This window comes from Nerophis ophidion, linkage group LG02 (genome assembly GCF_033978795.1).
Source record: "Nerophis ophidion isolate RoL-2023_Sa linkage group LG02, RoL_Noph_v1.0, whole genome shotgun sequence".
Taxonomy (NCBI): domain Eukaryota; kingdom Metazoa; phylum Chordata; class Actinopteri; order Syngnathiformes; family Syngnathidae; genus Nerophis; species Nerophis ophidion.
The window spans coordinates 88010773-88037683 of record NC_084612.1 but is presented as its reverse complement, the minus strand read 5'-3'; the positions used below and the strand labels follow the sequence as shown (position 1 = coordinate 88037683).

The following is a 26911-nucleotide window of genomic DNA, read 5'->3' as shown; positions in this document are numbered from 1 at the left end:
TTCATAAATTATTTTTCAAATTTTTTCCAAAAGATTCGAATTAGTTAGTTTTTCTCTTAATTTTTTTCGGTTAAAGTTTGAATTTTAAAGAGTCGAAATTGAAATTGTTGCAAAATTTAATCTTCTTTTTTTTTCGTCTTTTATCCTCTTTTAAACCGTTCAATTAAGTGGTTTTTTTTCATCATTTATTCTCTACAAAAAACCTTCCGTAGAGGAAAAAAAAATGTCCAATGAAATGACAGACAGAAATACCCATTTTTTTTATATATATAAATGTATTTATTAAAGGTAAATTGAGCAAATTGGCTATTTCTGACAATTCATTAAAGTGTGTATCAAACTGGTAGCCCTTCGCATTAATCAGTACCCAAGAAGTAGCTCTTGGTTTCAAAAAGGTTGGTGACCCCTGATCTACTTGATGTCAACTTTTTGTGTTTTGACGTTTCTAGAGGAACCCTCCATCCATCCATTTTCTACCGCTTATTCCCTTTCGGGGTCGCGGGGGGCGCTGGCGCCTATCTCAGCTACAATCGGGCGGAAGGCGGGGTACACCCTGGACAAGTCGCCACCTCATCACAGGGCCAACACAGATAGACAGACAACATTCACACTCACATTCACACACTAGGGCCAATTTAGTGTTGCCAATCAACCTATCCCCAGGTGCATGTCTTTGGAGGTGGGAGGAAGCCGGAGTACCCGGAGGGAACCCATGCATTCACGGGGAGAACATGCAAACTCCACACAGAAAGATCCCGAGCCTGGATTTGAACCCAGGACTGCAGGACCTTCGTATTGTGAGGCAGACGCACTAACCCCTCTGCCACCGTGAAGTCGTCTAGAGGAACCTCCATGCAGTATTTGAATGTATAAACACTGCCTCCTACTGGCGAAATACTAGTCTTACAGTTATTGTTTTTCCCCAAAATATACCCTTCAGGATTCAAGGGTTTAGTGCGTCTGCCTCACAATACGAATGTCCTGGGTTCGATTTCCGGCCTCGGGGTCTTTCTGTGTGGAGTTTGCATGTTCTCCCCGTGACTGCGTGGGTTCCCTCCGGGTACTCCGGCTTCCTCCCACCTCCAAAGACATGCACCTGGGGATAGGTTGATTGGCAACACTAAATGGTCCCTAGTGTGTGAATGTGAGTGTGAATGTTGTCTGTCTATCTGTGTTGTAGTTTTTTTTTTAATCTGTCCACCATCTTGGTTGTAGTCCTTAATGATTCATGACTCTTACAGGCTGACAAGGGTATTACAGTTGGTAGTTTTGGCGTGTAGTAGCCATCTTGGGTGGAGTCCAAGAATTTGTCTTTAAAAACGATGGATGTTAGTGTTTCTCCTAGGAGAGCGTCCAAATGCATGATGAATCACTATTCATGATCACATGTACACAATGACAGTTACCACAGGGAGCTAACAACTGTTAGTTCCTATGGATTAGTGTTGGTTATTTTCCCCTACCTGGGATTGCCTTTAACACGGTCACATATGATACACCATCGAGGCAGACAAGAAGGCCTTCGTCTTCTCCGTGGCGTTGGCAGAGATCAACCGCAAGATCCTGGATCATGTAGGGACTTTTCAGGACGCGGCCAGAGGTCCACCAAAGAGAACTTGTGAAGAGACTGATTGAGGGATGTGGAATTTAGGACAGTGTGAAGAAGAGGACGCACACCATGCCTGTTTTGGAAATAAACTAGCAATGTTTCATCTTTATGTCAACAAGTCTTGTTTTCTTTCATCACAGGAAGTTGAGCAAGAAGATGTTTGACCAAAGGTAGAAGTATTAGGACGTACTCACACTAGGACATTCTAATCCCAAACCCAGGATTAACCCACTTATTCTTCTCTCCTTTTTGTGAATTCCAACTAGGGTTGCAGCTATCCATTATTTTAGTGATTGAGGATCGATTAGTTTGTTCCATTAATTAATGAATCAGATAAAACACACTTTATAGCCTCAATGCGTATTGTAGAGATAAATTGTTGAAATAAACAAAATATTTTGTACTTCACCTTCACTACCTTCTTTACTCCTTGTTTTACCTTTTTATTTACCCTTTAATTACTTTATTTGACTTTCTATTTAACTTATTTAAGCTTTATTTCCTTACTTTTTACCCTCTACTTTTTTTTACCTGCCATACTCCTTGTTTACCTTTGTATTTTACCTTGTATTTAACTTATTTTACTTTTATTTACTTGATTTGATTTCTATTTAACCTATTTTATGTGCTCCTTGTTTTACTTATTTGACCTTCTATTTAACACATTTCCCCTTTATCTTACTTACTATTTAACATATTTTACCTTCTATACTTTGTTTTACCTTTTTATTTACCATTATTTTACATTCAAAGTTATTCTACTTTTTTTTTTTAACTTTATTTGACGTTGTATTTAACTATTTTTACCGTTTAGTTAATGTCACTCCCTCTGAGGTCTTAATCAAGCCTCAGGTTGTTAGTTTTTCTCCCAAAGACATTTATTCCAGCCTCGTCTTCTTCTCGCTACTTTTTTAAAATTTGTTCAATACAACTAATTTCTTATTTAAAAAATAATTATTAATTAACTTTTAATCTAAAAAAATATATATATATATATATATATATATTTGTTGTATGTAATGTAATTTTGTAAATTAAGTTTAATCAATTTAATATAAATTAATGAATTATTTTATTTAAAATGTATTTAATAACATTTTATAAAACAATATAGCAATATTTTTCTATATTTTTTCAATCTGTTCTATACAAATATTTTCTTATTGAAAAAATAGACATTATGTAAACAAAAATATTTGTATTTAGGATTTTTTAAATTGTGTATCAATATTTTACAGTGCCAGTAATTGTTCAAAATGTATGACAATTATTATTATGTCATTGTGTTTGATATAACTTTTTGTAAATTAAGTCCAACAATAAATTTTATGTTTAGTTTTTCTAAATAAATCCGTTTATTACAATATTTTAAATAACAATGTTTAGTTTTGTCATCACGGTGTGCCACCTATTATGTATGCTGCAGCTACATAGACCACGGATATGAGTCATTGTATTGTAAGTATTTATTTATTTCGGACATGATTTAATAAATCAAAAAAAATAAAAACAATATAGTGATGTGTTTCAAACATGTATACAGTTACAGTTTTACATTCCGAAAAGGATTAGGAAGAAACACAGTTTATTTATTCCTACCACTTTTTAGAAATAATTTCTAAAACAAAAATAAATAGCAATACAGTTCACATCCATCCATCCATTTTCCTACCGCTTGTCCCTTTCGGGGTCGCATGAATATAATAAAAGACTGTATGGTTCACATCATTTACTGAATATGTGATAAGATGATGTGTCATATAGACTGTAATGTTTCCTCATGTCCTGTAGGTGGCAGCAATGCACATTACAAGGTTTTGGACATCACCACACATGAAGTGAAGCTTTTGTACATTTTGGATTTTCAGTGTTTTAAAACAGAGAAAAATCAGGACCTGATGTCCAAACCTCATGACAAAACATGTTTTAATGCTTGTATGACAAAGAGTTAATGCTTGATAATACTTGACATGACTTATGTTTGCTAGATTATAGGTTTTGGTGTGGGTTTGCTGGAGGGCGTTGATCCTAACCCTGCAAACTTTGTCGGAGCTGGAGTGGTCCACACTAAATGTTCTCAGGTGGGATGCACTGCTACGCTCTTGGAAGCCCATCACACTAGTGATATATATAAATATATATATTAGCTTTTTGCACTTTTGAAGGGCAGTATGACATCACGCCGGAGACCTTTGCCATGGTGCCGCCTTTACACTCTTCTTCTACACACACTTTGTACTGTAGCTCACTCTGGTGCCTTTGTCTCACTGAAACACTAGCAGCACAGTGCCTCACTACTTCTACCTGAATGCACACACTAAATATTTCTATTTTCACCGCCTTCACTCGCTCCTTAAATGCTCCTCACTGCCTTAGGAGGTATTTTTTTTCAACTGTTTGAAAATAAAACAGTCTCCTCCTCAAGGCCAGGTCCGTCTGTTCTATACAATTACTGAAATATGTATCGTCTTAACCAGTGGTTCTCAATCTTTAAAAACAACATTTGGCTTTCCAAGAACCTTCATACTTTTTTGATCGTAGACTTAGACAAACTTTAATGATCCACAAGGGAAATTGTTCCACACAGTAGCTCAGTTACAATGATGGAAAGTGTAAGGATGGAAAGGACAATGCAGGTATAAATAGACTATAGTGATATAAATTATATACACAATATTTACATCATATATGTACAGTTTCATATCTATTTATTTGAAAACTAATCAATCAAGCTTTATTGCAGACTCCAACGTCCAAGTAGACTATTCAGTCTAAGCCTGGGCCCCTGGAGAGGGGGTCCAGACTAAGGCCAATGGAAAAAAATCATAGCTAAAGCACACATAAGCATGTGTCTAAGAGGGAAACATCAAAGAACACAAAGGACATTAAAAGATCAAAACTGATGCAACCAGCCATTTCTATATACAGCTACAAAAAAATTAATATAAAATTAAAAAAACAACATATACAGTGTGGTGGCCTCTGCTGGGGTGGGGGGGAGCATGGCCAGAGACAGGAGCAGACCCAACAAAGCAACCAAGAGAGCCACTCGGCCGCTCACTAACTCTCGGCCAGTGTCCAGTCTGCATGGATGAGTGAGGATGCGTCCAAGGAGACCGAGGTGTCCGATACCTGCTCATTCAGCCAAGACACTGTGAAGCCCGTCCGTCCCGGCGCTCAGCACCAGCTCCGCAGCTCTGTCTCTTCATCCGCGTCTCCTCCAGTCTCTCCAAACGGACTCTGGTGTGGCAGAGACCCAGCAGCTGGTCTCCATGGCCAAAAGGCTCCCGGGGGGGGCAGATCCAGAAGTCCACAAAAAGCCCCACAGAAGTCTCAAAAGTGCCACCCCTTGTCAGACAGTCCCAAAGGGTCCCGAACCAAAACGAAAAACAAAACCCACATGAAAACAAGAAGGAAACACCAGGAACACAGAAGGATGACACAAGAGCACAGAGCTCCTGCCACCAGCAGCCACTACAGCAGCGACATCTTGGGAAAAAATAAATGATTCAGTTGTTGGTGAATTTGTCAGCTCATGTTGCTACAACCTCCTTTTTTTGTTTCAAAATGGCCTTTTAACATGAATAGCTTCCTTAACTCCTTTCTACAATTATTAGTTATTTTGGTCAAAGAAATTGTCTTCGTTTTCTCTCTGAAATCTTCCTTCTTTTTGAGATGTACATTTCTGTCATATGTAGGACTGATTCCTGACCAACTGTTGCTTTGCCTACTAATTCCTCCCCAATCACTGAGTGTCGCTCCACTCAGGAAGTCATCTGTTTTCACATTTTCCTCCGAATTTTTCTGATGATCTTGCTGATCATTGCTGGTATCTGAAAGTTCAGTGATAGTGTTTAAGTGTGTTGAAGAGGAATGAAGTGCATGAACAGAAGCAGTGAGTCGCATGGCTCCTTCTGAATCCATCTTCTCATCCTCAGTCAACACATTCAGTCCTAAAACACACCAAAAAAGGTACGAATTCAAAACATTCTGAAACGGGATGAAAAAATAATATCTTGAAGCAGAACACAATAAGTGTAATGACTTAGTTTACCTGAGTTGGAGGGAAGAGTGAGTACTTGGTCTAAGAAGGATGTCTTTTCATCACGCTCTTTGGACACTGAAACAACAACACAAAGATAATTACATTCCAATCACCTTAGTGAGGTAAGGAAACTAACATCCCAACAAGGTATTAATTACATTTAAATAAATAACTAATGTAACTTTGATTGATTGTCTTTTGTCATGTCGAGTTTCTGTACCTTTTAGATATTGACGTGTTATGTATAAAACACAACACAAGATGACCAGAATGAAGATACAGACTAATATGATAATCAGATGAACATCTGATCTTTTACCTGCACAGAAAAACAAAAGTCAAACTTAAATCAACTTATCAAAGGACATTATATACAAAATAAGATCTAAATATGTACAACCACCATTTCACAGCCATCATTATTGATTATAATTACCCAGGAAGCAGTCCTTAGCGGTGAATGAAGCCGTTTCATTGGTCAGAGGGTTGCTGACATCACAACGATAAACTTGATCATCATCTTCATTCCTGACAGTTATTGTTAAATTTGGTCCAGTCTGCTCCTTTCCTGGTGAGCTCCACTTCAACTTTAATAAATGAGGATGTTTGGACTCTGTTGAGCACACAAGTGTCGCCTGCTTTGTGTCGCTCATCTCACAGGATATGTTGGGTTTGGATACTTTGTCTGTAAGAAAACAGAAGGATGGTCAACATGAGCTCAGATGTTTTTTGTTTTTGGGGTGGAGATTCATGTCGTGTTGAGTCGTGTTCACATTTGAGCTCAAATGTAACACAATCAACACTATTGTTAATGAACCTAGATTAGACAAGTTAATATTTATAGTGCTCAATATTTGTGTTAAAATGTTTATGAATGGAAATGTAAACTTACCTATAACTTCAATTCTATACTGGAAAGTATCCTGCTCGCTGTTTATGTTCATTTCTAGGAGATAGTCTCCACTGTCTTCATATGTGGCGTTTTTGATGGTGAGTTCTGCAGAGACCCGGTCCAGAGTGATTCTGTTCTTGTATGGAGAAGGCACATACTTCTCCGTGCCAGTAGAAAATACCACATCATTTTCATTATGTAGCCAGTGAATTCCAATGGGTTGTTCAGAGATGGATGGCATGAAGTGTATGTCCTGACCCTTCAGGAAATATTTCACATCCTGTGCAGAAACTGTGAAAGGGACATAAACAGATAAATAGTCTTCAGCTGTAGTGGTGCACCATTAAGACCATTTTTTATAAACAAAACACAAGAGACTTTAATGTGTATAAACACAGCATTATCTACTTTGCACGATTGTAATGAGAATAATTTCCATACCAGTTTGTGGAAATGATTAAGTTTGAAAACGCCCTGTATGTTAATGTTGATGATATGTTGAACTTTTATACATCAAGTTAGGGCTGGTCGATATGGCCTTTTTTTAATATCTCGATATTTTGTAGGCCATATCGCGATACACGATATCTATCTCAATATTTTGCCTTGGACTTGAATGAACACTTGATACATATAATCACAGCAGTATGATGATTCTATGTGTCTACATTAAAACATTCTTATTCATACTGTATTAATATATGCTACTTTTAAACTTTCATGCAGAGAAGGAAATCACAACTAAGTCAATCGACCAAATCCGTATTACAGTTATTAAGCAGTGGCACAAACGTTCATGTCATTTCCAAAACAGAAAGTGCAGGATTGTCAGAAACATTTTAAGTGTCAAATAAAAATGAGCTGCATAATAGGAAATCATAGTATTTGTCCTTCGCTATGTGGTAGGTTACTACGGACGTTATTAAATTCTATTTTTTTATACGGTGTTGATGCAGAAATGTTTGCCTCAGCATTTTGATGGTGTGGGCGTGTGGCACCGAACGGAGATGTTGACATGCGAAGTAAGCACTCTTCATTCTCTAGCATGTGACTTTTCAAATGATGCTACATATTAGCAGTAATGCTACTTTTTGTAGCAACGCTTGTGCCGCATGCTTGACTTATTACGGTTGTCTGTTCGACATCTTCCCACTTGAAGTCAAACCACTGCCAGACGATGTACCCCCTGCTGTTTTTCTTGGGAATTAAGTCTTCCTTCATTCGCACCTTCTTTCTCTCGTATTACCACTCGCACGGCTCTGCTAGCTAACGTCATGGGTAACATTATGAGCTAGCATATGGGTAACGTTATAACGTTACTCATATGCTAGCTATAGCATATGGGTATAGCTATAGCTAGCATATGGCATCACATTAGTGCCAAAAATCCAAGCGCATAAAAACTGTTATCGCGCGCTGATTCTCCACTTCGTGCGCGCGCGGGACACCCTTTTGTGGGCGTGTGGTGCCTATGTGCGCGCGTGCCGTCTTCGTTTTGTCACTTTGTGGGCGGTTATTCTTACACGGCCCCTCCTTTCTGATTGGTCAGGTGAAAATAGCTGAGGGCCAATCAGAAGTATAGCAGGGCGGGTCATCGTCAATATGTATCAAGATAATACAGCTCTTGTCGACAAACACATTCTAAAAAGTCCAAATTTAGTGGAGTTGTGGAAAATCCCAATTGAATTTTATCCAAAAGTCTTTGAAGAAGGTAATGTTTCATCTGTTGAGAGAACATCACATACTTAATGAAGTTTTAAGATCAATATCTCTCTTTTCATACACATACAACCAGTCCACACATGTCAGTCAATGATGGAAATTATATTTTCAAATATGTTTTCTTTCCTCACGTGTCTGTTTTAAAAACATATTTTTATTTGTTTAATATGTGTATATGTAAATGTTGAATGTAGGCCACAATGTTGGACTATTAATTTTCTTTCCTCTATCTACTTTAAGTTTACACCAGAGTCTACCCGAACCCACTTATCTATGCGTACTTCATATCAGGACCACATGATTAGCATATGGGCCTAATTATTGATGTTATGATTGCAATGTCTATTTTAGTAGAATAATGAATGACAGGTTATCACTACAATTAACGAATATGGTTTTAATATTACTATAAAAAGTATTTAGGTTTCTGCAAACAACTCAAACTATGGAAAATGAGATATCAGGCCAGATCAGTATAGATGGTAGAGTTAAAAATATGTATTTAAAAAAACAAAACAAAAAAAAGCTAGCTCCATACATTAGGCAAATTAAATCTGAGAGATAATAGTGTAAGACTTACTTGTTCAGCCATGATAGCCCCATGAAAACATGATTTCTTTTCTTTTTAATCCCAGGGAACTGCCATGGACCTTTCATCATAGATATGAATAAACACTCCATGTTTCTCCAGCGTAGCGGCCATCTTACCTCAGACAGCTGGTCCCCATTTTTATTGATGTCAATGGTACATGTACTATTTAAATCAGGGGTCACCAACGCGGTGCCCGCGGGCACCAGGTAGCCCGTAAGGACCAGATGAGTCGCCCGCTGGCCTGTTCTAAAAATAGCTCAAATAGCAGCACTTACCAGTGAGCTGCCTCTATTTTTTAAATTTTATTTATTTACTAGCAAGCTGGTCTCGTTTTGCTCGACATTTTTAATTTTAAGAGAGACAAAACTCAAACAGAATTTGAAAATCCAAGAAAATATTTTAAAGACTTGGTCTTCACTTGTTTAAATAAATTCATTTATTTTTTTACTTTGCTTCTTATAACTTTCAGAAAGACAGTTTTGGAGAAAAAATACAACCTTAAAAATGATTTTAGGATTTTCAAATACATACCGTATATCTTTTTACCTTTTAAATTCCTTCCTCTTCTTTCCTGACAATTTAAATCAATGTTCAAGTATTTTTTTTTTTATTATTATTGTAAAGAATGATAAATACATTTTAATTTAATTCTTAATTTTAGCTTCTGTTTTTTCGACAAAGAAATATTTCTTCAAACTTATTAAAATTCCAAAAAATTATTCTGGCAAATCTAGAAAATCTGTAGAATCAATTTTAAATCTTATTTCGAAGTCTTTTGAATTTCTTTTAAATTTTTTGTTCTGAAAAATCTACAAGAAATAATGATTTGCCTTTGTTAGAAATATAGTTTGTCCAATTTGTTATATATTCTAACTGAGTGCAGATTGGATTTTAACCTATTTAGAACATGTCCTCAAAATTCTAAAATTAATCTTAATCAGGAAAAATTACTAATAATGTTCCAGAAATTCCTTTTTTAATTTTTTTCAAAAAGATTCTATTTAGCTAGTTTTTCACTTCTTTTTTTCGGTTGAATTTTGAATTTTAAAGAGTCGAAATTGAAGATAAACTATGTTTCAAAATTTAATTTTCATTTTTTTCCTGTTTTCTCTTTTAAACCGTTCAAGTAAGTGTTTTTTTTCCATCATTTATTCTCTACAAAAAAACCTGTCAAAGGAAGAAAAATGTACGACAGAATGACGGACAGAAATACCCATTATATATATATATATATATATATATATATATATATACATATATATATATATATATATATATATATATATATACATATATATATATATATATACATATATATATATATATATATATATATATATATATATATATATATATATATATATATATATATATATATATATATATATATATATTAAAGGTAAATTGAGCAAATTGGCTATTTCTGGCAATTTATTTAAGTGTGTATCAAACTGGTAGCCCTTCGCATTAATCATTACTCAAGAAGTAGGTCTTGGTTTCAAAAAGGTTGGTGACCCCTGATTTAAATATACATATACATACAATTTATAACAAATCGAAAGGAGGAAAGAAAATTAATAGTCCCACTTCGTGACATACATTCAATATTTACATATACAAATATTAAATAAAAATATTTTTTAAAACAGACAAGTGAGGAAAGAAAACATATTTGAAAGTATAATTTCCATCATTGACTGACATCTGTGGACTGGTTGTATGTGTATGAAAAGAGAGATATTGATCTTGACACTTCATTAAGTATGTGATGTTCTCTCAACAGATGAGACATTAACTTCTTCAAACACTTTTAGATAAAATTAAATTGCCATTTTCCACAACTCCACTAAATTTGGACTTTTTAGAATGTGTTTGTCGACAAGAGCTGTATTATCTTGATACATATTGACGATGACCCGCCCTGCTATACTTCTGATTGGCCCTCAGCAATTGTCACCTGACCAATCAGAACGGAGGGGCCGTGTAAGAATAACCGCCCACAAAGTTCCAAAGAAGACAGCACTTCCGCATAAATGGAGGCATTTGAGGTGACGTGAACTTGGTTGAAAAAGACAAAACCTGGTGACTAATGCCTGTCATAACAGCAACTGCGTGAGAACGTCTACTCGAATATCACGATATAGTCATTTTCTATATCGCACAGAGACAAAGCCGCGATATATCATGTGTATCGATGTATCGCCCAGCCCTACATCAAGTGTTGTCAATGTTTTGGATACCATTGCTCCTGTCAAAGTTAGAATGGAGAAATGAAGATTTGGTCTGGGCACAGAAAAGGGATGCTGCAGAACTGAACGGAACTGGTGCAAGTCAAAGGTCCACAAGTCCATTATGAGAACAAGACTTTGTGTAGAACAATATTTAGTTTGGTAGCAAAACACACAACAGGTGCAACACAACACAACGTTAGATCTTCTTTCTATTTGAACAAAGTCTACATTTATAAAGAATTATAGGAAAAGCAACATCAGAACTTACCTGCAGTGAAAGTCCACACGAAATAGACCAGAACATGTTGGTAGTCCATTATAGACGATTCACTTTCACTTACGCTAACAAACTGGAGTGTTACCCTCGAAACAAACATTCGGAGGAGTCCGAAGGGCAGGGTGCATCAACAGTCGCCGCAGAGGGCGTGCAAGGGTGGCGGTAATGGGCGTGCCAGACTCAGAGCAGGCGCGTGCTTATCCTGTATACAGCGCGTGCCCGTCCGAGAACCCTTAGGGTGATTACAATGCATAATTCTTCAACATAAATACCTTTTACACTGACGGTTTTGATATACACCACTTTAAAATTCTTACTAATATGTGCCACACTCTGTGAACATACACCAAATACATTTCTGATAAACATCGACTCTGTAACACATTATAAACGCAAGATAAGAATTACCCATAATGCCACCGTGCAGTACTCTGTGAAGTGATCCTAACGGCCGGAGCAGAGTCAGTCGGACAGAGCCTGTTGTGCTGTGCGCATGCGTCGTCTAGCATGCGTTTCAAAACACTACATTTTAAGAGTAAAGGTGATGTAATATTTTTAGGCTTATGTAGTACAAGTATTAAACATTTAAATAGTATGAGGAAACATAAGTAAAACTTACTCTTCCCCCATAATTCATGTATTACGTTAATAAAATGTTTAATTTTACTTAAGAAACTCTAGTTCTTACCAGGGGCGTCACTAGACCTAATACTGTACTGGGGCACACCTGGGGCACAAATAATTCATGTGAGCGTGCAAAGCGCGCAAGCCAAAACATTTTTAGCACTTATTTATCATAAAAAATACATAAATAGTGCTTTAAACTATGATATCATATCAGATTATGTTGTATGGATCTTTGATTAACCACCTGAAATTAACTAATGCATTTGACCTACTTGTGCACTTTTTTACTCCAGACTTCTAAACTGCTACTGATAAAAGCAAAAAGGAAGAGCAATGAATCTTTTTGAAATATATATTGCAGTAATCATCTGCAAATTTAACATCTACAAAAGTAAAACAAAAAATAAAGCACCCCTACATCTCTGGGTTCTTTTATATTATTTAATTTCCATTTATGGCAATGTGGCTAATCCTATTTCAGATACACAAAACTATAAAATATACACAAAACAATAAAGCCACAGTAGTAGAATAAATGAACAACTGTTGTGTGTCTGTTCAGGGAATCATTTTCTGAGAAGTAAACTGTAACGTCTCCTTTTCATTTTTGCAAAGTGGTCAATCACTCTGGACAGACATGGAAATATTACAGTAACTGTTATACAGTTGACCAGTGGTTCCCAACTGCTGGGTCGTGACATAAAAGTGGATTGTGTGTCATTTTCAGTGAGTCGCAGTCAGATGTGTGCATGGAAAAAAAAAGTTTAGGGGGAAAAAAAATCAAATTGTGGCAACAAAAACAGATATTTTTAGCCATTTTTCTAGTGACTATTAGTGAGTATTTTAGCAAAAGGCAAACCGACTAACAAGTTGGAGGAGGACTCAGGACAGACAGAGTGTTTATTCATATCATATCATTCATTAATTTGCCTAATGTACGGAACTAGCTTTTTTGGTTGTTTTTTTTAAATACATATTTTTAACTCTGCCATCTGTACTGATCTGGGTTGATACACATAGGCGCCGCACACGCACTAAACAAATACGCTCCTTGTTAACTTCCTCTTTCAGCCCCTTAACCTCTCCTCTCCTCTCATTGGCCAGTCCGCCAGCCAGCAAGTCACTGATTGGCCGAGGAAATTACCAAAGTCCTGGTTGCGATTAGATGAACATATTTTTAGGGCTCTCAGGTTATGCATATAAGAAGCAGGTACACAATATTAAGTGTACAGCTACATATACCATGACTGCTCTGGCTATGCTCGTATTTTGAAAATCAATATTTAAGACTCTCAGGTATTGCAGGTTATCTGGCTTTCACTTTTACATTTGCTGTGTTCAGTGAAAAGCTATCAGAAGACAGCAAACTAGTTTGGTAAAATTGGTGAAAGTGAATCGTCTATAATGGACTACCAACATGTTCTGGTCTATTTCATGTGGACTTTCACTGCAGGTAAGTTCTGATGTTGCTTTTCCTATAATTCTTTATAAATGTAGACTTTGTACAAATAGAAAGAAGATCTAACGTTGTGTTGTGTTGCACCTGTTGTGTGTTTTGCTACCAAACTAAATATTGTTCTACACAAAGTCTTGTTCTCATAATGGACTTGTGGACCTTTGACTTGCACCAGTTCCGTTCAGTTCTGCAGCATCCCTTTTCTGTGCCCAGACCAAATCTTCATTTCTCCATTCTAACTTTGACAGGAGCAATGGTATCCAAAACATTGACAACACTTGATGTAGGGCTGGGCGATACATCGATACACATGATATATCGCGGCTTTGTCTCTGTGCGATATAGAAAATGACTATATCGTGATATTCGAGTAGACGTTCTCACGCAGTTGCTGTTATGACAGGCATTAGTCACCAGGTTTTGTCTTTTTCAACCAAGTTCACGTCACCTCAAATGTCACATACGTATTGTGGCATACATTCAATATTTACATATACAAATATTAAATAAATACAAATATTTTTTTAAAACAGACAAGTGGGGAAATAAAACATTTGAACGTATAATTTCCATCATTGACTGACATCTGTGGACTGGTTGTATGTGTATGAAAAGAGAGATATTGATCTTGACACTTCATTAAGTATGTGATGTTCTCTCAACAGATGAGACATTACCTTCTTCAAAGACTTTTAGATAAAATTCAATTGGCATTTTCCACAACTCCACTAAATTTGGACTTTTTAGAATGTGTTTGTCGACAAGAGCTGTATTATCTTGATACATATTGACGATGACCCGCCCTGCTATACTTCTGATTGGCCCTCAGCTATTTTCACCTGACCAATCAGAAAGGAGGGGCCGTGTAAGAATAACCGCCCACAAAGTGACAAAACAAAGACAGCACGCGCGCAAAAGGATGTCGCGCGCGCGCACGAAGTGGAGAATCAGCGCGCGATAACAGTTTTTATGCGCTTGGATTTTTGGCACTAATGTGATGCCATATGCTAGCTATAGCTATACCCATATGCTACAGCTATTATATGGGTAACGTTATAACTTTACTCATTTGCTAGCTTATAATGTTACCCATGACGTTAGCTAGCAGAGCCGTGCGAGTGGTAATACGAGAGAAATAAGGTGCGAATGAAGGAAGACTTACTTCCCAAGTTAAACAGCAGGGGGTCTGGCAGTGGTTTGACTTCAAGCGGGAAGATGTCGAACAGACAACCGTAATAAGTCAAGCATGCGGCACAAGCGTTGCTACAAAAAGTAGCATTACTGCTAATATGTAGCATCATTTGAAAAGTCACCTGCTAGAGAATGAAGAGTGCTTACTTCGCATGTCAACATCTCCGTTCGGTGCCACACGCCCACACCATCAAAATGCCGAGGCAAACATTTCTGCATCAACACCGTATAAAAAAATAGAATTTAATAACGTCCGTAGTAACCTACCACATAGCAAAGGACGATTACTATGATTTCTTATTATGCAGCTCATTTTTATTTGACACTTAAAATGTTTCTGACAATCCTGCACTTTCTGTTTTGGAAATGACATGAACGTTTGTGCCACTGCTTAATAACTGTTTAATAAATATAGTTTTGGTCAATAGCCTTAGTTGTGATTTCCTTCTCTGCATGAAAGTTTAAAAGTAGCATATATTAATACAGTATGAACAAGAATGTTTTAATGTAGACACATAGGATCATCATACTGCTGTGATTATATCCAATCCAATCCACTTTATTTATATAGCACATTTAAACAACAAAATGTTTCCAAAGTGCTGCACAACAATATTAAAAACAACATTGAAATACAATCCTGAGCTCCACTAATGACTGAAGAAAAACAAAAAACAAAAATAAATACAAACAAAACCAATATAAAATAAATATGATTAAAAACGATTTTAAGGGTGAAACCAATTAAAACAGTAAATAGAAGTCAAAATTTTAAAACATAGAGGGCAACATATGTATCAAGTGTTCATTCAAGTCCAAGGCAAAATATTGAGATATTCATATCGACCAGCCCTAACTTGATGTATAAAAGTTCAACATATCATCAACATTAACATACAGGGCGTTTTCAAACTTAATCATTTCCACAAACTGGTATGGAAATTATTCTCATTACAATCATGGAAAGTAGATAATGCTGTGTTTATACACATTAAATCTGTTTATGTCCTTTTCACAGTTTCTGCACAAGATGTGAAATATTTCCTGAAGGGTCAGGACATACACTTCATGCCATCCATCTCTGAACAACCTATTAGATTAATCTGGCTACATAATGAAAATTATGTGGTGTTTTTTTCTGGCATGGAGGACATTGTGAAGTCTTCATACAAGAACAGAATCACTCTGGACCGGGTCTCTGCAGAACTCACCATCAAAAACGCCACATATGAAGACAGTGGAGACTATTTCCTAGAAATGAACATAAACAACAAGCCTGATACTTTCCAGCGTACAATTGAAGTTATAGGTAAGTTTACATTTCCTTTCATAAATATTTTAACACAAATATTGAGCACTATAAATATTAACTTGTCTAATCTAGGTTCATTAACAATAGTGTTGATTGTGTTACATTTGAGCTCAAATGTGAACACGACTCAACACGACATGAATCTCCACCCTGAAAACAAAAGAAAAAAACATCTGACCTCACGTTGACCATCCTTCTGTTTTCTTACAGACAAAGTATCCAAACCCAACATATCCTGTGAGATGAGCGACACAAAGCAGGCGACACTTGTGTGCTCAACAGAGTCCAAACATCCTCATTTATTAAAGTTGAAGTGGAGCTCACCAGGAAAGGAGCAGACTGGACCAAATTTAACAATAACTGTCAGGAATGAAGATGATGATCAAGTTTATCGTTGTGATGTCAGCAACCCTCTGACCAATGAAACGGCTTCATTCACTGCTAAGGACTGCTTCCCGGGTAATTATAATCAATAATGACGGCTGTGAAATGGTGGTTGTACATATTTAGATCTTATTTTGAATGTATTGCACAAAAGTTGATTTGAGTTTGACTTTTGTTTTTCTGTGCAGGTAAAAGATCAGATGTTCATCGGATTATCATATTAGTCTGTATCTTCATTCTGGTCATCATCTTGTGTTGTGTTTTATACATAACACCTCAATATCTAAAAGGTACAGAAACTCGACATGACAAAAAGACAATCATAAAAGTCACATTAGTTATTTATTAAAATGTAATTAATACCTTGTTGGGATGTTAGTTTCCTTACCTCACTAAGGTGATTGGAATGTAATTATCTTTGTGTTGTTGTTTCAGTGTCCAAAGAGTGTGATGAAAAGACATCCTTCTTAGACCAAGTACTCACTCTTCCCTCCAACTCAGGTAAACTAAGTCATTACACTTATTGTGTTCTGCTTCATGATATTATTTTTAATCCCGTTTCAGAATGTTGTGCATTTTTACCTTTTTTGGTGTGTTTTAGGACTGAATGTGTTGACTGAGGACGAGAAGATGGATTCAGAAGGAGCCATGCTACTCACTGCTTCTGTTCCTGCACTTCATTCCTCTTCAACACACTTAAACACTATCACTGAACTTTCAGATACCAGCAATGATCAGCAAGATCAGCAGAAAAATTCGGAGGAAAATGTGAAAACAGATGACTTCCTGAGTGGAGCGACACTCAGTGATTGGGGAGGAATTAGAAGACGAAGCAACAGTTGGTCAGGAATCAGTCCTACATATGACAGAAATGTACATCTCAAAAAGAAGGAATATTTCAGAGAGAAAACGAAGACAATTTCTTTGAACAAAATAACTAATAATTGTTTGAAAGGAGTTAAAGAAGCCATCTATGTTAAAAGATCATTTTGAAACAAAGATGGAGGTTGTAGCAACATGAGCTGACAAATTCACCAACAACTGGATCATTTCTTTTTTCCCCCAAAGATGTCGCCGCTGTAGTGGCTGCTGGTGGCAGGAGCTCTGTGCTCTTGTGTCATCCTTCTGTGTTCCTGGTGTTTCCTTCTTGTTTTCATGTCGGTTTTGTTTTTCCTTTCGGTTCGGGACCCTTTAGGACTGTCTGACAAGGGGTGCCACTTTCGAGACTTCTGCGGTGCTTTTTTGTGGTCTTCTGGATCTGATTCCTTTAGACCACGGAGACCAGCTGCTGGGTCTCTGCCACACCAGAGTCCGTTTGGAGAGACTGGAGGAGACGCGGATGAAGAGACAGAGCTGCGGAGCTGGTGCTGAGCGCCGGGACGGACGGGCTTCACAGTGTCTTGGCTGAATGAGCAGGTATCGGACACCTCGGTCTCCTTGGACGCATCCTCACTCATCCATGCAGACTGGACACTGGCCGAGAGTTAGTGAGCGGCCGAGTGGCTCTCTTGGTTGCTTTGTTGGGTCTGCTCCTATCTCTGGCCATGCTCCCCCCCACCCCAGCAGACGATGGCGTGGAATACCGCAGAGGCCACCACACTGTATACATTTTTTAAATTTTATATATATTTTTATGTAGCTGTATATAGAAATGGCTGGTTGCATCAGCTTTGCTCTTTTAATGTCCTTTGAGTTCTTTGATGTTTCCCTCTTACACACATGCTTATGTGTGCTTTAGCTATGAGTTTTTTTCCGTTGGCCTTAATCTGGACCCCCTCTCCAGGGGCCCAGGCTTAGACAGAATAATCTACCTGGACGTTGGAGTCTGCACTAAAGCTTGATTGATAACGTTTTCAAATGAATAGATATGAAACTGTACATATGTAATAGTGAGATGTTGTTGCGCTATATTATGAACGAGACAGGTTGTTATGTTTATTTTGAAGTATTGGTTTTATTTTGAAGAACCGGATGTCCGGTACAGGAAGTGACTTTGCTGTTGTTTTTGGATTTTTACTTCCTCTTCTATCGGACTTGATGGTGAGGTAATAGTTCTTCATTGTTCCGTGTTTCTTGTGTAAATATTATTTCTAAACTTTTATATTACTTAAACATTTAAAACAATAATGTTGTAGGTATAAGTGATGTGTTTTAAGTATTTTTTTATGCATAATTTTGTTAAGTAAGGATTAGAGCGTCGAATGTTTGAAATGTTTGGTCATAATTACACATGGTATTTACGCAGGTATCACTCCGCCAGAAAAGTAGAGACCTCTTAATGTGTTTCGTGTTTCCAAAACAGGTATGTGGATTTGTGTATTATTGTTTTTTTTTTGTGATAAAACCTTTTTGTTCATGTAATTTAAATTATTATTTCAGTATGAATGAATGTTGTTTATTTCCTCTTCTATCGGACTTTTGCTGATGAGGTATCACTCCGCCAGAAAAGTAGAGACCTGTTTATGTGTTTCGTGTTTCCAAAACAGGTGGCCAATAAATGACGGAATGGTGGAGTGTCTCTTACTTACAAAAAAACTACACAACGCAGAATAAGACTCACTACACATATATGATGTAAATACTGTACATAGATTGTGTAAATATTGCATAAATGTTATATTTTATGTCACCGTATTTAGTTTATTTATACCTGCATTGTCCTTTCCATCCTTACACTTTCCATCATTGTAACTGAGCTACTGTGTGGAACAATTTCCCTTGTGGATCATTAAAGTTTGTCTAAGTCTATGATCAAAAAAGTATGAAGGTTCTTAGAGGTTCTTTTTTTTAAAGATTGAGAACCACTGTTAAGACGATACATATTTCAGTAATTGTATAGAATAGACGGACCTGGCCTTGAGGAGGAGACGGTTTTATTTTCAAACAGTTGAAAAAAATATCTCCTAAGGCAGTGAGGAGCATTTAATGAGCGAGTGAAGGCGGTGAAAATAGAAATATTTAGTGTGTGCATTCAGGTAGAAGTAGTGAGGCACTGTGCTGCTAGTGTTTCAGTGAGACAAAGGCACCAGAGTGAGCTACAGTACAAAGTGTGTGTAGAAGAAGAGTGTAAAGGAGGCACCATGGCAAAGGTCTCGGGTGTGATGTCATACTGCCCTTCAAAAGTGCAAAAAGGTAAAATATATATTTATATATATCACTAGTGTGATGGGCTTCCAAGAGCGTAGCAGTGCATCCCACCTGAGAACATTTAGTGTGGACCACTCCAGCTCCGACAAAGTTTGCAGGGTTAGGATCAACGCCCTCCAGCAAACCCACACCAAAACCTATAATCTAGCAAACATAAGTCATGTCAAGTATTATCAAGCATTAACTCTTTGTCATACAAGCATTAAAATATGTTTTGTCATGAGGTTTGGACATCAGGTCCTGATTGTTCTCTGTTTTAAAACACTGAAAATCCAAAATGTACAAAAGCTTCACTTCATGTGTGGTGATGTCCAAAACCTTGTAATGTGCATTGCTGCCACCTACAGGACATGAGGAAACATTACAGTCTATATGACACATCATCTTATCACATATTCAGTAAATGATGTGAACCATACAGTCTTTTATTATATTCATGCGACCCCGAAAGGGACAAGCGGTAGGAAAATGGATGTGTACTGTACTGCTATTTATTATTGTTTTAGAAATGATTTCTAAAAAGTGGTAGGAATAAATAAGATGTGCTTCTTCCTAATCCTTTTCGGAATGTAAAACTGTAACTGTATACATGTTTGAAACACATCACTATATTGTTTTTATTTTTCTGATTTATTAAATCATGTCCGAAATAAATAAATACTTACAATACAATGACTCATATCCGTGGTCTATGTAGCTGCAGCATACATAATAGGTGGCACACCGTGATGACAAAACTAAACATTGTTATTTAAAATATTGTATTAAATGGATTTGTTTTGAAAAATTAAACATGAAATGTATTGTTGGACTTAATTTACAAAAAATTATATCAAACACAATGGCATAATAATAATTGTCATAAATTTTGAACAATTACTGGCACTGTAAAAAATTGATACACAATTTAAAAAATCCTAAATACAATTATTTTTGTTTACATAATGTCTATTTTTTAAATAAGACAATATTTGTATTGAACAGATTAAAAATATATAGTAGAAAAATATTGCTATATTGTTTTATAAAATGTTATTAAATACATTTTAAATAAAATAATTATTGATTAATTTAAAAAATATGTATTAACATTTATTAAAATTAATTTACAAAATTACATTAAATGCAACAAATATATATATATTTTATGGATTAAACATTAATTAATAATCATTTTTTAAATAGGAAAATAATTGTATTGAACAGATTTTAAAAAAGTAGAAAAATATTGTTATATTGTTTTATACAATGTTATTAAATACATTTTAAATAAAATTATTATTAATTTTGAAAAATATATCTTAAAATTGATTAAACTTAATTTACAAAATTACATTAAATACAAAACATATATATATTTTGTAGATTAAAAATCAATTAATTATTTTTTTTAAATAATAATGGTAAACAATTATTCATAAAATTATATTTAATACTTTTCTAAATTTAAAATGTGTTTTACATTGATACACTTAAAAAAATGAATGGTAAAAATATTTATACACTTACTTTAGAACATTTTTCTCATGAACCCGCATGTATGATTGTCTTAGACATAGATGAGTGTCAGTGTATAGTCCAGAGTGTAAGTAATAGTAATTTATCATTACTATTATTAAGTCTCTTAAGTGGCGTGCTTTGATATCTTGGATTATTGCCTGCCTGTCAAACAACCTTTTGTTTAAAATGTTTAATATTTAAATGTGTTTTTGTTTTGCAAGATTCAGAAGAACTTGTGCAATACAACCACTTTTTCCTTAGTGACATCCTGTAAAACTTCAGTTTAAATGTATAAGTGTTGAACTTTTGAGTGTCTTTTTGCAAACACCCTGATGATGTTTTCTCATGCTTTGAAGATGAATTAAACTTTGTTTAAAAGAGTTTATAAGCAGAAGATGAGCATCTACCTTGGCTTTGGTGACCTCAGTGTCCATTGGGTGTTTGGATTTGAAGATCTTCTGGACTTCCTGCTCAGGACTGCAAACAAACAAGAACATTTATTTCCAAGCTTTTATGCTTCATGTATGTCAACAAGTCATTTTTGTGTTAAAGAAGATACAACTGGTGGTTTGGATCAGACGTCGAAAGGAACCAAACCCCACAAAGAAGAAAAGGCTGTTAAATGTACCGTCAATTTCGGACTATAATACTTTTATCCTACGTTTTGGACCCTATGTCTTTTAAAAAAACCTCCCCGGGCAAATTTTCTCCCGAAAATCTCCCGAAATTCAGGCGGAGCTGGAGGCCTCGCCCCCTCCAGCTCCATGCGGACCTGAGTGAAGACAGCCTGTTTTCACATCCGCTATCCCATAATATAAACAGCGTGTCTGCCCAATGACGTCATAACTGCAGAATGATTGAGGGCGAGTTCTTGGTTTCTTACGTGGGTTTATTGTTAGGCAGTTTCATTAACGTCCACCCAGCGCGGTAACAACACACAACAACAGCAGTCACCTTTTCGTGTACCGTAAAGCAGTTCGGCTGCCGTAAACAGCAATGTTGTGACACTCTTAAACAGGACAATACTGCCATCTACTGTACAAGCGTGTGACGCTGGTGTGGCCACAGTGTGCATATCTGATGTTGCTCACATGTGCTCCCCTGAATGCTCAAACATGAAAAATTAGAGGGAACATTGGTTTCCATAAACCTGGTAAACCGATTGTCGCCACCTTCTCTTCTCAGTCCATAACAAGATGAGCAACAATTTAAGAGCGCAGTGCCAATTATACCTCATTGTTCTGCTCTTGTTGTGAAAGTCTACTGCTGATGTTTCACTAACTGGTTTCACTTTTGACAAATCACAGCCTCATAGACACCTGTAAATATCAGTTCGGTAGCAGTTCATGAAAAAAACATGGACTTGTAATCAAATAGATTTTTGTGAAAGCTGATCATCAAGAATGACTCAACATGTCTTAGTTTATTTCATGACTTCTCTCGTTTTAGGTAAGTTATGTCATCATGTTTTATAAATACTCTTGTGTTTGTGGTGATAAGAATATATTTTTGATAGAATTCCATGTTGATATGTTTTGTAGGTTGTACAGTTTATTAATATTGGTATTTCTGTAAGGTGTTGTTGTCAATGATGCATTTATTCATTTACCTTGTTCATACAAGTTTCTTTAAAAGAAAAATAGTTAATATCCCACCAGGCAGTAGTGGTTCTTTACCAATTTTACAGAATTACAGGGAAAAAATACAATGTAAATTGTTTAAAATGTTTTGATTCAGATTTAGTTTGTTAAAAATCAAAATGTTTCATGATGGTAGGACAAGCAGGAAGTATATCTCCAACATGTAAAACTTGTTGTACCAGTTGACTGTAAACATTGTTTTGTTTAGCAAGGGCTGTCAAAATGTGCACCTTAATGCAGATTAATCGTTTTTCATTAATAATATGATTTTTAAAACCGTACACACTGAACTCAAATGTAGTGCAGAAAGACTCAAAATCCCCGAGATGTCTCTGGCAACAAATTGTGTGCAGTTAGTCCAAGTAGGGGAATGTGGTGGTAGTGGAAGAGTGGAATGCCTCTCATAAATGGGCAAGGCAAGTTTATTTATAGAGCACAATTTGTACACAACGCAATTCAAAGTGCTTTACAGAAATTTATAAGGAAGCAAAAATAAAACCAGAATAATCTTAAAAGTAATCATAATTCAAATTCAAACCATAGAATAAAATCATCATAAAAACAATCAACATTTAAAATAACATCAAATAATGTAGATAAAATAATTTAAGTTGTCATATGAACAGTTAAATAAAAATGTTTTTAGCCTGGATTTGGACATTTCTAAAGGCGTGTCTCCCATCTTTTGGAGGACTCTTCAAGATTTTAGGAGCACAAAACTGAAACACAGCCTCACCATACTTTGTCCTGACTCTGGAAACCAGCAGGAGACCACTCCCTGAGGTTCTCAGAGCCCGAGATGGTTCATATGGTTCTAACATGTCAAAATGTACTTTGGCACAAGACCATGAAAATATTTGTACAAAAGGAGAGCCGTTTCTCTGAGCAACACGAGGCCAGTGCAGAGACCTAAGCACTGGTCGTATATTCCTGCTTCTAGTCAGGACTCGAGCAGCAGCATTTTAGAGAGGTCAGTGAGAAGGCCATTACAGTAGTCTAACCTGCTGGGGACAAAGGTATGGATTAGTCTTTCTGAGTCTGATTTATACATTATTCCCCCGGTTTTTGGCGCTGTTTTTCAGATGGTAAAAAGCTGCTGATGTTTTTGACCTAATGTTGCTGTTAAGGTTCAAGTTTGAGTCCATTATTACCCCTGGATTTCTAACCTGATTATTAGTTTTAATGGTGAGAGTCTCAAGGTTACCACAGATGCCGATTCCAACAATGTGGTCCATATAGGACTTGAACCAGTGAAGGACAGAATCAGATATTCCCACCATGTTTTCCAACCTCTATAATTAGACTAAGACATTTTCTGCGTCTGTGTTCTGGCGGACATCATTTGTCACCTTGATCAGAGCTGTTTCAGTGCTGGGTGGGGCCTAAAGCCCGATTGGAAAGTATCAAATACATTGTTAAACAGGACAAAGTCACTGAGTTGTTGGTATACAACTTTTTCTAGGACTCTGCCCAAGAATGGCAGGTTGGATATGGGCCAAACGTGATTAATTTATGTGACATCTAAAATTCTCTTCTTTCAAAAGGGGGTAATGACAGCAATGTTAAGGCCTTGGGGAATGTTCCAGTCTGAAGTGAGATGTTAACTAGATGAGCAAATTGTGGTAACAAACTGATCAGCACAGACTTTAGAACTCTAGTGGGTAACTCATCAAGACAGCATGTTGATGACCTCAGACTGTGGATGATCTCTTCAAGTGTTTTGTCAGTGACAGGAGTGGAACATGCCAGCTCTTTTTGACTATATAGCTGCAGAGTGGATATATATATATTTTTTTCCTTTGTTCTGCACAAAGTCTGGTTGGGGTGCCCACATCTACGGTCACTTTCAAGGTTTTTCATTGTTCCCATTAGGTTAAGTTTTTTCTTAGGATCAGATCGGAGGATGTTGTTGTGGTTTGTGAAACCCTTTGAGACATTTTTGATTAAGGGCTATATCCATAAACTTTTATTGATTTATTGATTGCAAACATTTAACTTTTGTAAATCTCAAAATAGAATTGGAGCTTTGACTTTGACATTTCCGTTCAGCTCAGCGGCACTCCCTTTTCTGTACCCAGACCAGGTCTTCATTTCTCTGTGGCGCCTTTTGCCTACTTTTAACCATTCTACCCAAAACATTTATAACACTTGACGTATAAAAGTTCAGCAGATCATCAACATTAACATACGTGACATTTTCAAACCTAATCATTTCCACAAACTGTGTCCGTATGCTGTCATTTTTTAAGTCTTCCCCGAACAACCACAGATGTATCTGTTGGTTTGAGTCTACCGACAAGTAGACAAATAAAGCAGCATCGACAACATTCCCAAGACTCTTGGCAATGACCAAATGAAGAGTGTGCACACTGCTGTGGGTGGACTCCTTTACATGCCAGTTAGACCAAACATTTCAAGGACAACACCGAGTTATTTAGCATGCAAGTCATTGTCTACATCCACTTGCACATTTAAGTCCCCTGTAATGACCAAACCTTCAAAAACAGTTCACACAAATGAAAGTAATTCCATAAAAAATCAAAAAACTAATTTTAATTTTGTTGTGATTTCTAAATAGTAGAAACCCAACATATCTTGTGAGATGAGCGGCAATTTAAGAGAGGAGTGCCAATTTAAACTGTGTTATTATACCTCATTGTTCTGCTCTAGTTGTGAAAGTCTACTGCTGATGTTTCACTGACTGGTTTCACTTTTGATAAATCATAGCCTCATAGACACCTGTAAATACCAGTTTGGTAGCAGTTCATTAAAAACTATCAAATCGTAATCAAATAGATTTGTGAATGCTGATCATCAAGAATGACTCAACATGTCTTAGTTTATTTCATGACTTCTCTCATTTTAGGTAATTTATGTCATCATGTTTTATAAATACTCTTGTTTTTGTGGTGATAAGAATATATTTTTGATAGAATTCCATGTTGATATGTTTTGTAGGTTGTACAGTTTATTAATATTGGTATTTCTGTAAGGTGTTGTTGTCAATGATGCATTTATTCATTTACCTTGTTCATACAAGTTTCTTTAAAATAAAAATAGTTAATATCCCACCAGGCAGTAGTGGTTCTTTACCAATTTTACAGAATTACAGGGAAAAAAATACACTGTAAATTGTTTAAAATGTTTTGATTCAGATTTAGTTTGTTAAAAATCAAAATGTTTCATGATGGTAGGACAAGCAGGAAGTATATCTCCAACATGTAAAACTTGTTGTACCAGTTGACTGTAAACATTGTTTTGTTTAGCAAGGGCTGTCAAAATGTGCGCCTTAATGCAGATTAATCATTTATCATTAATAATATGATTTTAAAAACTGTACACACTGAACTCAAATGCAGCGCAGAAAGACTCAAAATCCCCGAGATGTCTCTGGCAACAAATTGTGTGCAGTTAGTCCAAGTAGGGGAATGTGGTGGTAGTGGAAGAGTGGAATGCCTCTCATAAATGGGCAAGGCAAGTTTATTTATAGAGCACAATTTGTACACAACGCAATTCAAAGTGCTTTACAGAAATTTATAAGGAAGCAAAAATAAAACCAGAATAATCTTAAAAGTAATCATAATTCAAATTCAAACTATAGAATAAAATCATCGTCAAAACAATCAACATATAAAATCAAATCAAATATTGTAGATAAAATAATTTGTCATATGAACAGTTAAATAAAAATGTTTTTAGCCTGGATTTGGACATTTCTAAAGGTGTGTCTCACATCTTTTGGAGGACTCTTCAAGATTTTAGGAGAACAAAACTGAAACACAGCCTCGCCATACTTTGTCCTGACTCTGGAAACCAGCAGGAGACCACTCCCTGAGGTTCTCAGAGCCCGAGATGGTTCATATGGTTCTAACATGTCAAAGATGTACTTTGGCACAAGACCATGAAAAGACTTGTACAAAAGGAGAGCTGTTTCTCTGAGCAACACGAGGCCAGTGCAGAGACCTAAGCACTGGACTAATATGGTTGTATTTTCCTGCTTCTAGTCAGGACTCGAGTAGCAGCATTTTGGATGTACTAAGCAGCTTTTAAAGAGCCCAGTGAGAAGGCCATTACAGTAGTCTAACCTGCTGGGGACAAAGGTATGGTTTAGTCTTTCTGAGTCTGATTTATACATTATTCCCTCGGTTTTTGGCACCGTTTTTCAGATGGTAAAAAGCTGCTGAAGTTATTGCCCTAATGTTGCTGTTAAGGTTCAAGTCTGAGTCCATTATTACCCATGGATTTCTAACTTGATTATTAGTTTTAATGGTGAGAGTCTCAAGGTT

At 36.3% G+C, this 26911-nt stretch overlaps 3 protein-coding genes and 1 long non-coding RNA gene across 9 annotated transcripts in view; 2 read left to right on the top strand and 2 right to left on the bottom strand.

Moving 5' to 3' along the window:
* Positions 1-3779: 3779 nt before the first annotated feature.
* The window catches only part of LOC133548024 (uncharacterized), a 74287-nt gene continuing 51155 nt past the window's right edge, over positions 3780-26911 (bottom strand). For all 3 annotated transcript variants that reach the window (XM_061893466.1, XM_061893462.1, XM_061893464.1), the window contains exons 4-8: positions 6547-6837; positions 6091-6339; positions 5875-5973; positions 5664-5729; positions 3780-5562 (exon numbers count right to left, since the gene is read on the bottom strand). In XM_061893466.1, the coding sequence (XP_061749450.1) occupies positions 5138-5562; positions 5664-5729; positions 5875-5973; positions 6091-6339; positions 6547-6837 (1130 nt within the window). In that variant the 3' untranslated portion in view covers positions 3780-5137. The remainder of the gene's footprint in view (positions 5563-5663; positions 5730-5874; positions 5974-6090; positions 6340-6546; positions 6838-26911) is intronic.
* LOC133547997 (T-lymphocyte surface antigen Ly-9-like) overlaps positions 15647-26911 on the top strand; it is a 280939-nt gene continuing 269674 nt past the window's right edge. The window contains exons 1-5 of the mRNA XM_061893447.1: positions 15647-15951; positions 16165-16413; positions 16527-16628; positions 16774-16839; positions 16940-18640. The gene's annotated coding sequence lies outside the window, so the exon portion shown is untranslated. The remainder of the gene's footprint in view (positions 15952-16164; positions 16414-16526; positions 16629-16773; positions 16840-16939; positions 18641-26911) is intronic.
* The window catches only part of LOC133548224 (uncharacterized), an 8051-nt gene continuing 334 nt past the window's right edge, over positions 19195-26911 (bottom strand). Inside the window, exons 1-2 of the long non-coding RNA XR_009805819.1 lie at positions 21393-26911; positions 19195-19629 (exon numbers count right to left, since the gene is read on the bottom strand). The exon at positions 21393-26911 is cut by the window's right edge and continues 334 nt beyond it. This is a non-coding gene — a long non-coding RNA (uncharacterized LOC133548224). The remainder of the gene's footprint in view (positions 19630-21392) is intronic.
* LOC133548174 (CD48 antigen-like) overlaps positions 20934-26911 on the top strand; it is a 160771-nt gene continuing 154793 nt past the window's right edge. The window contains exons 1-3 of one of the 4 annotated variants that reach the window (XM_061893517.1): positions 21400-22434; positions 23566-25491; positions 26630-26725. Coding sequence is in view for 2 of the 4 variants with exons in the window: in XM_061893514.1 (XP_061749498.1) it covers positions 25446-25491 (46 nt within the window). In the remaining 2 variants the exon portion in view is untranslated. Of the gene's footprint in view, positions 22435-23565; positions 25492-26629; positions 26726-26911 lie in introns of all 4 variants that reach the window. The other 3 variants (XM_061893511.1, XM_061893514.1, XM_061893513.1) reach the window with 3 other exon arrangements.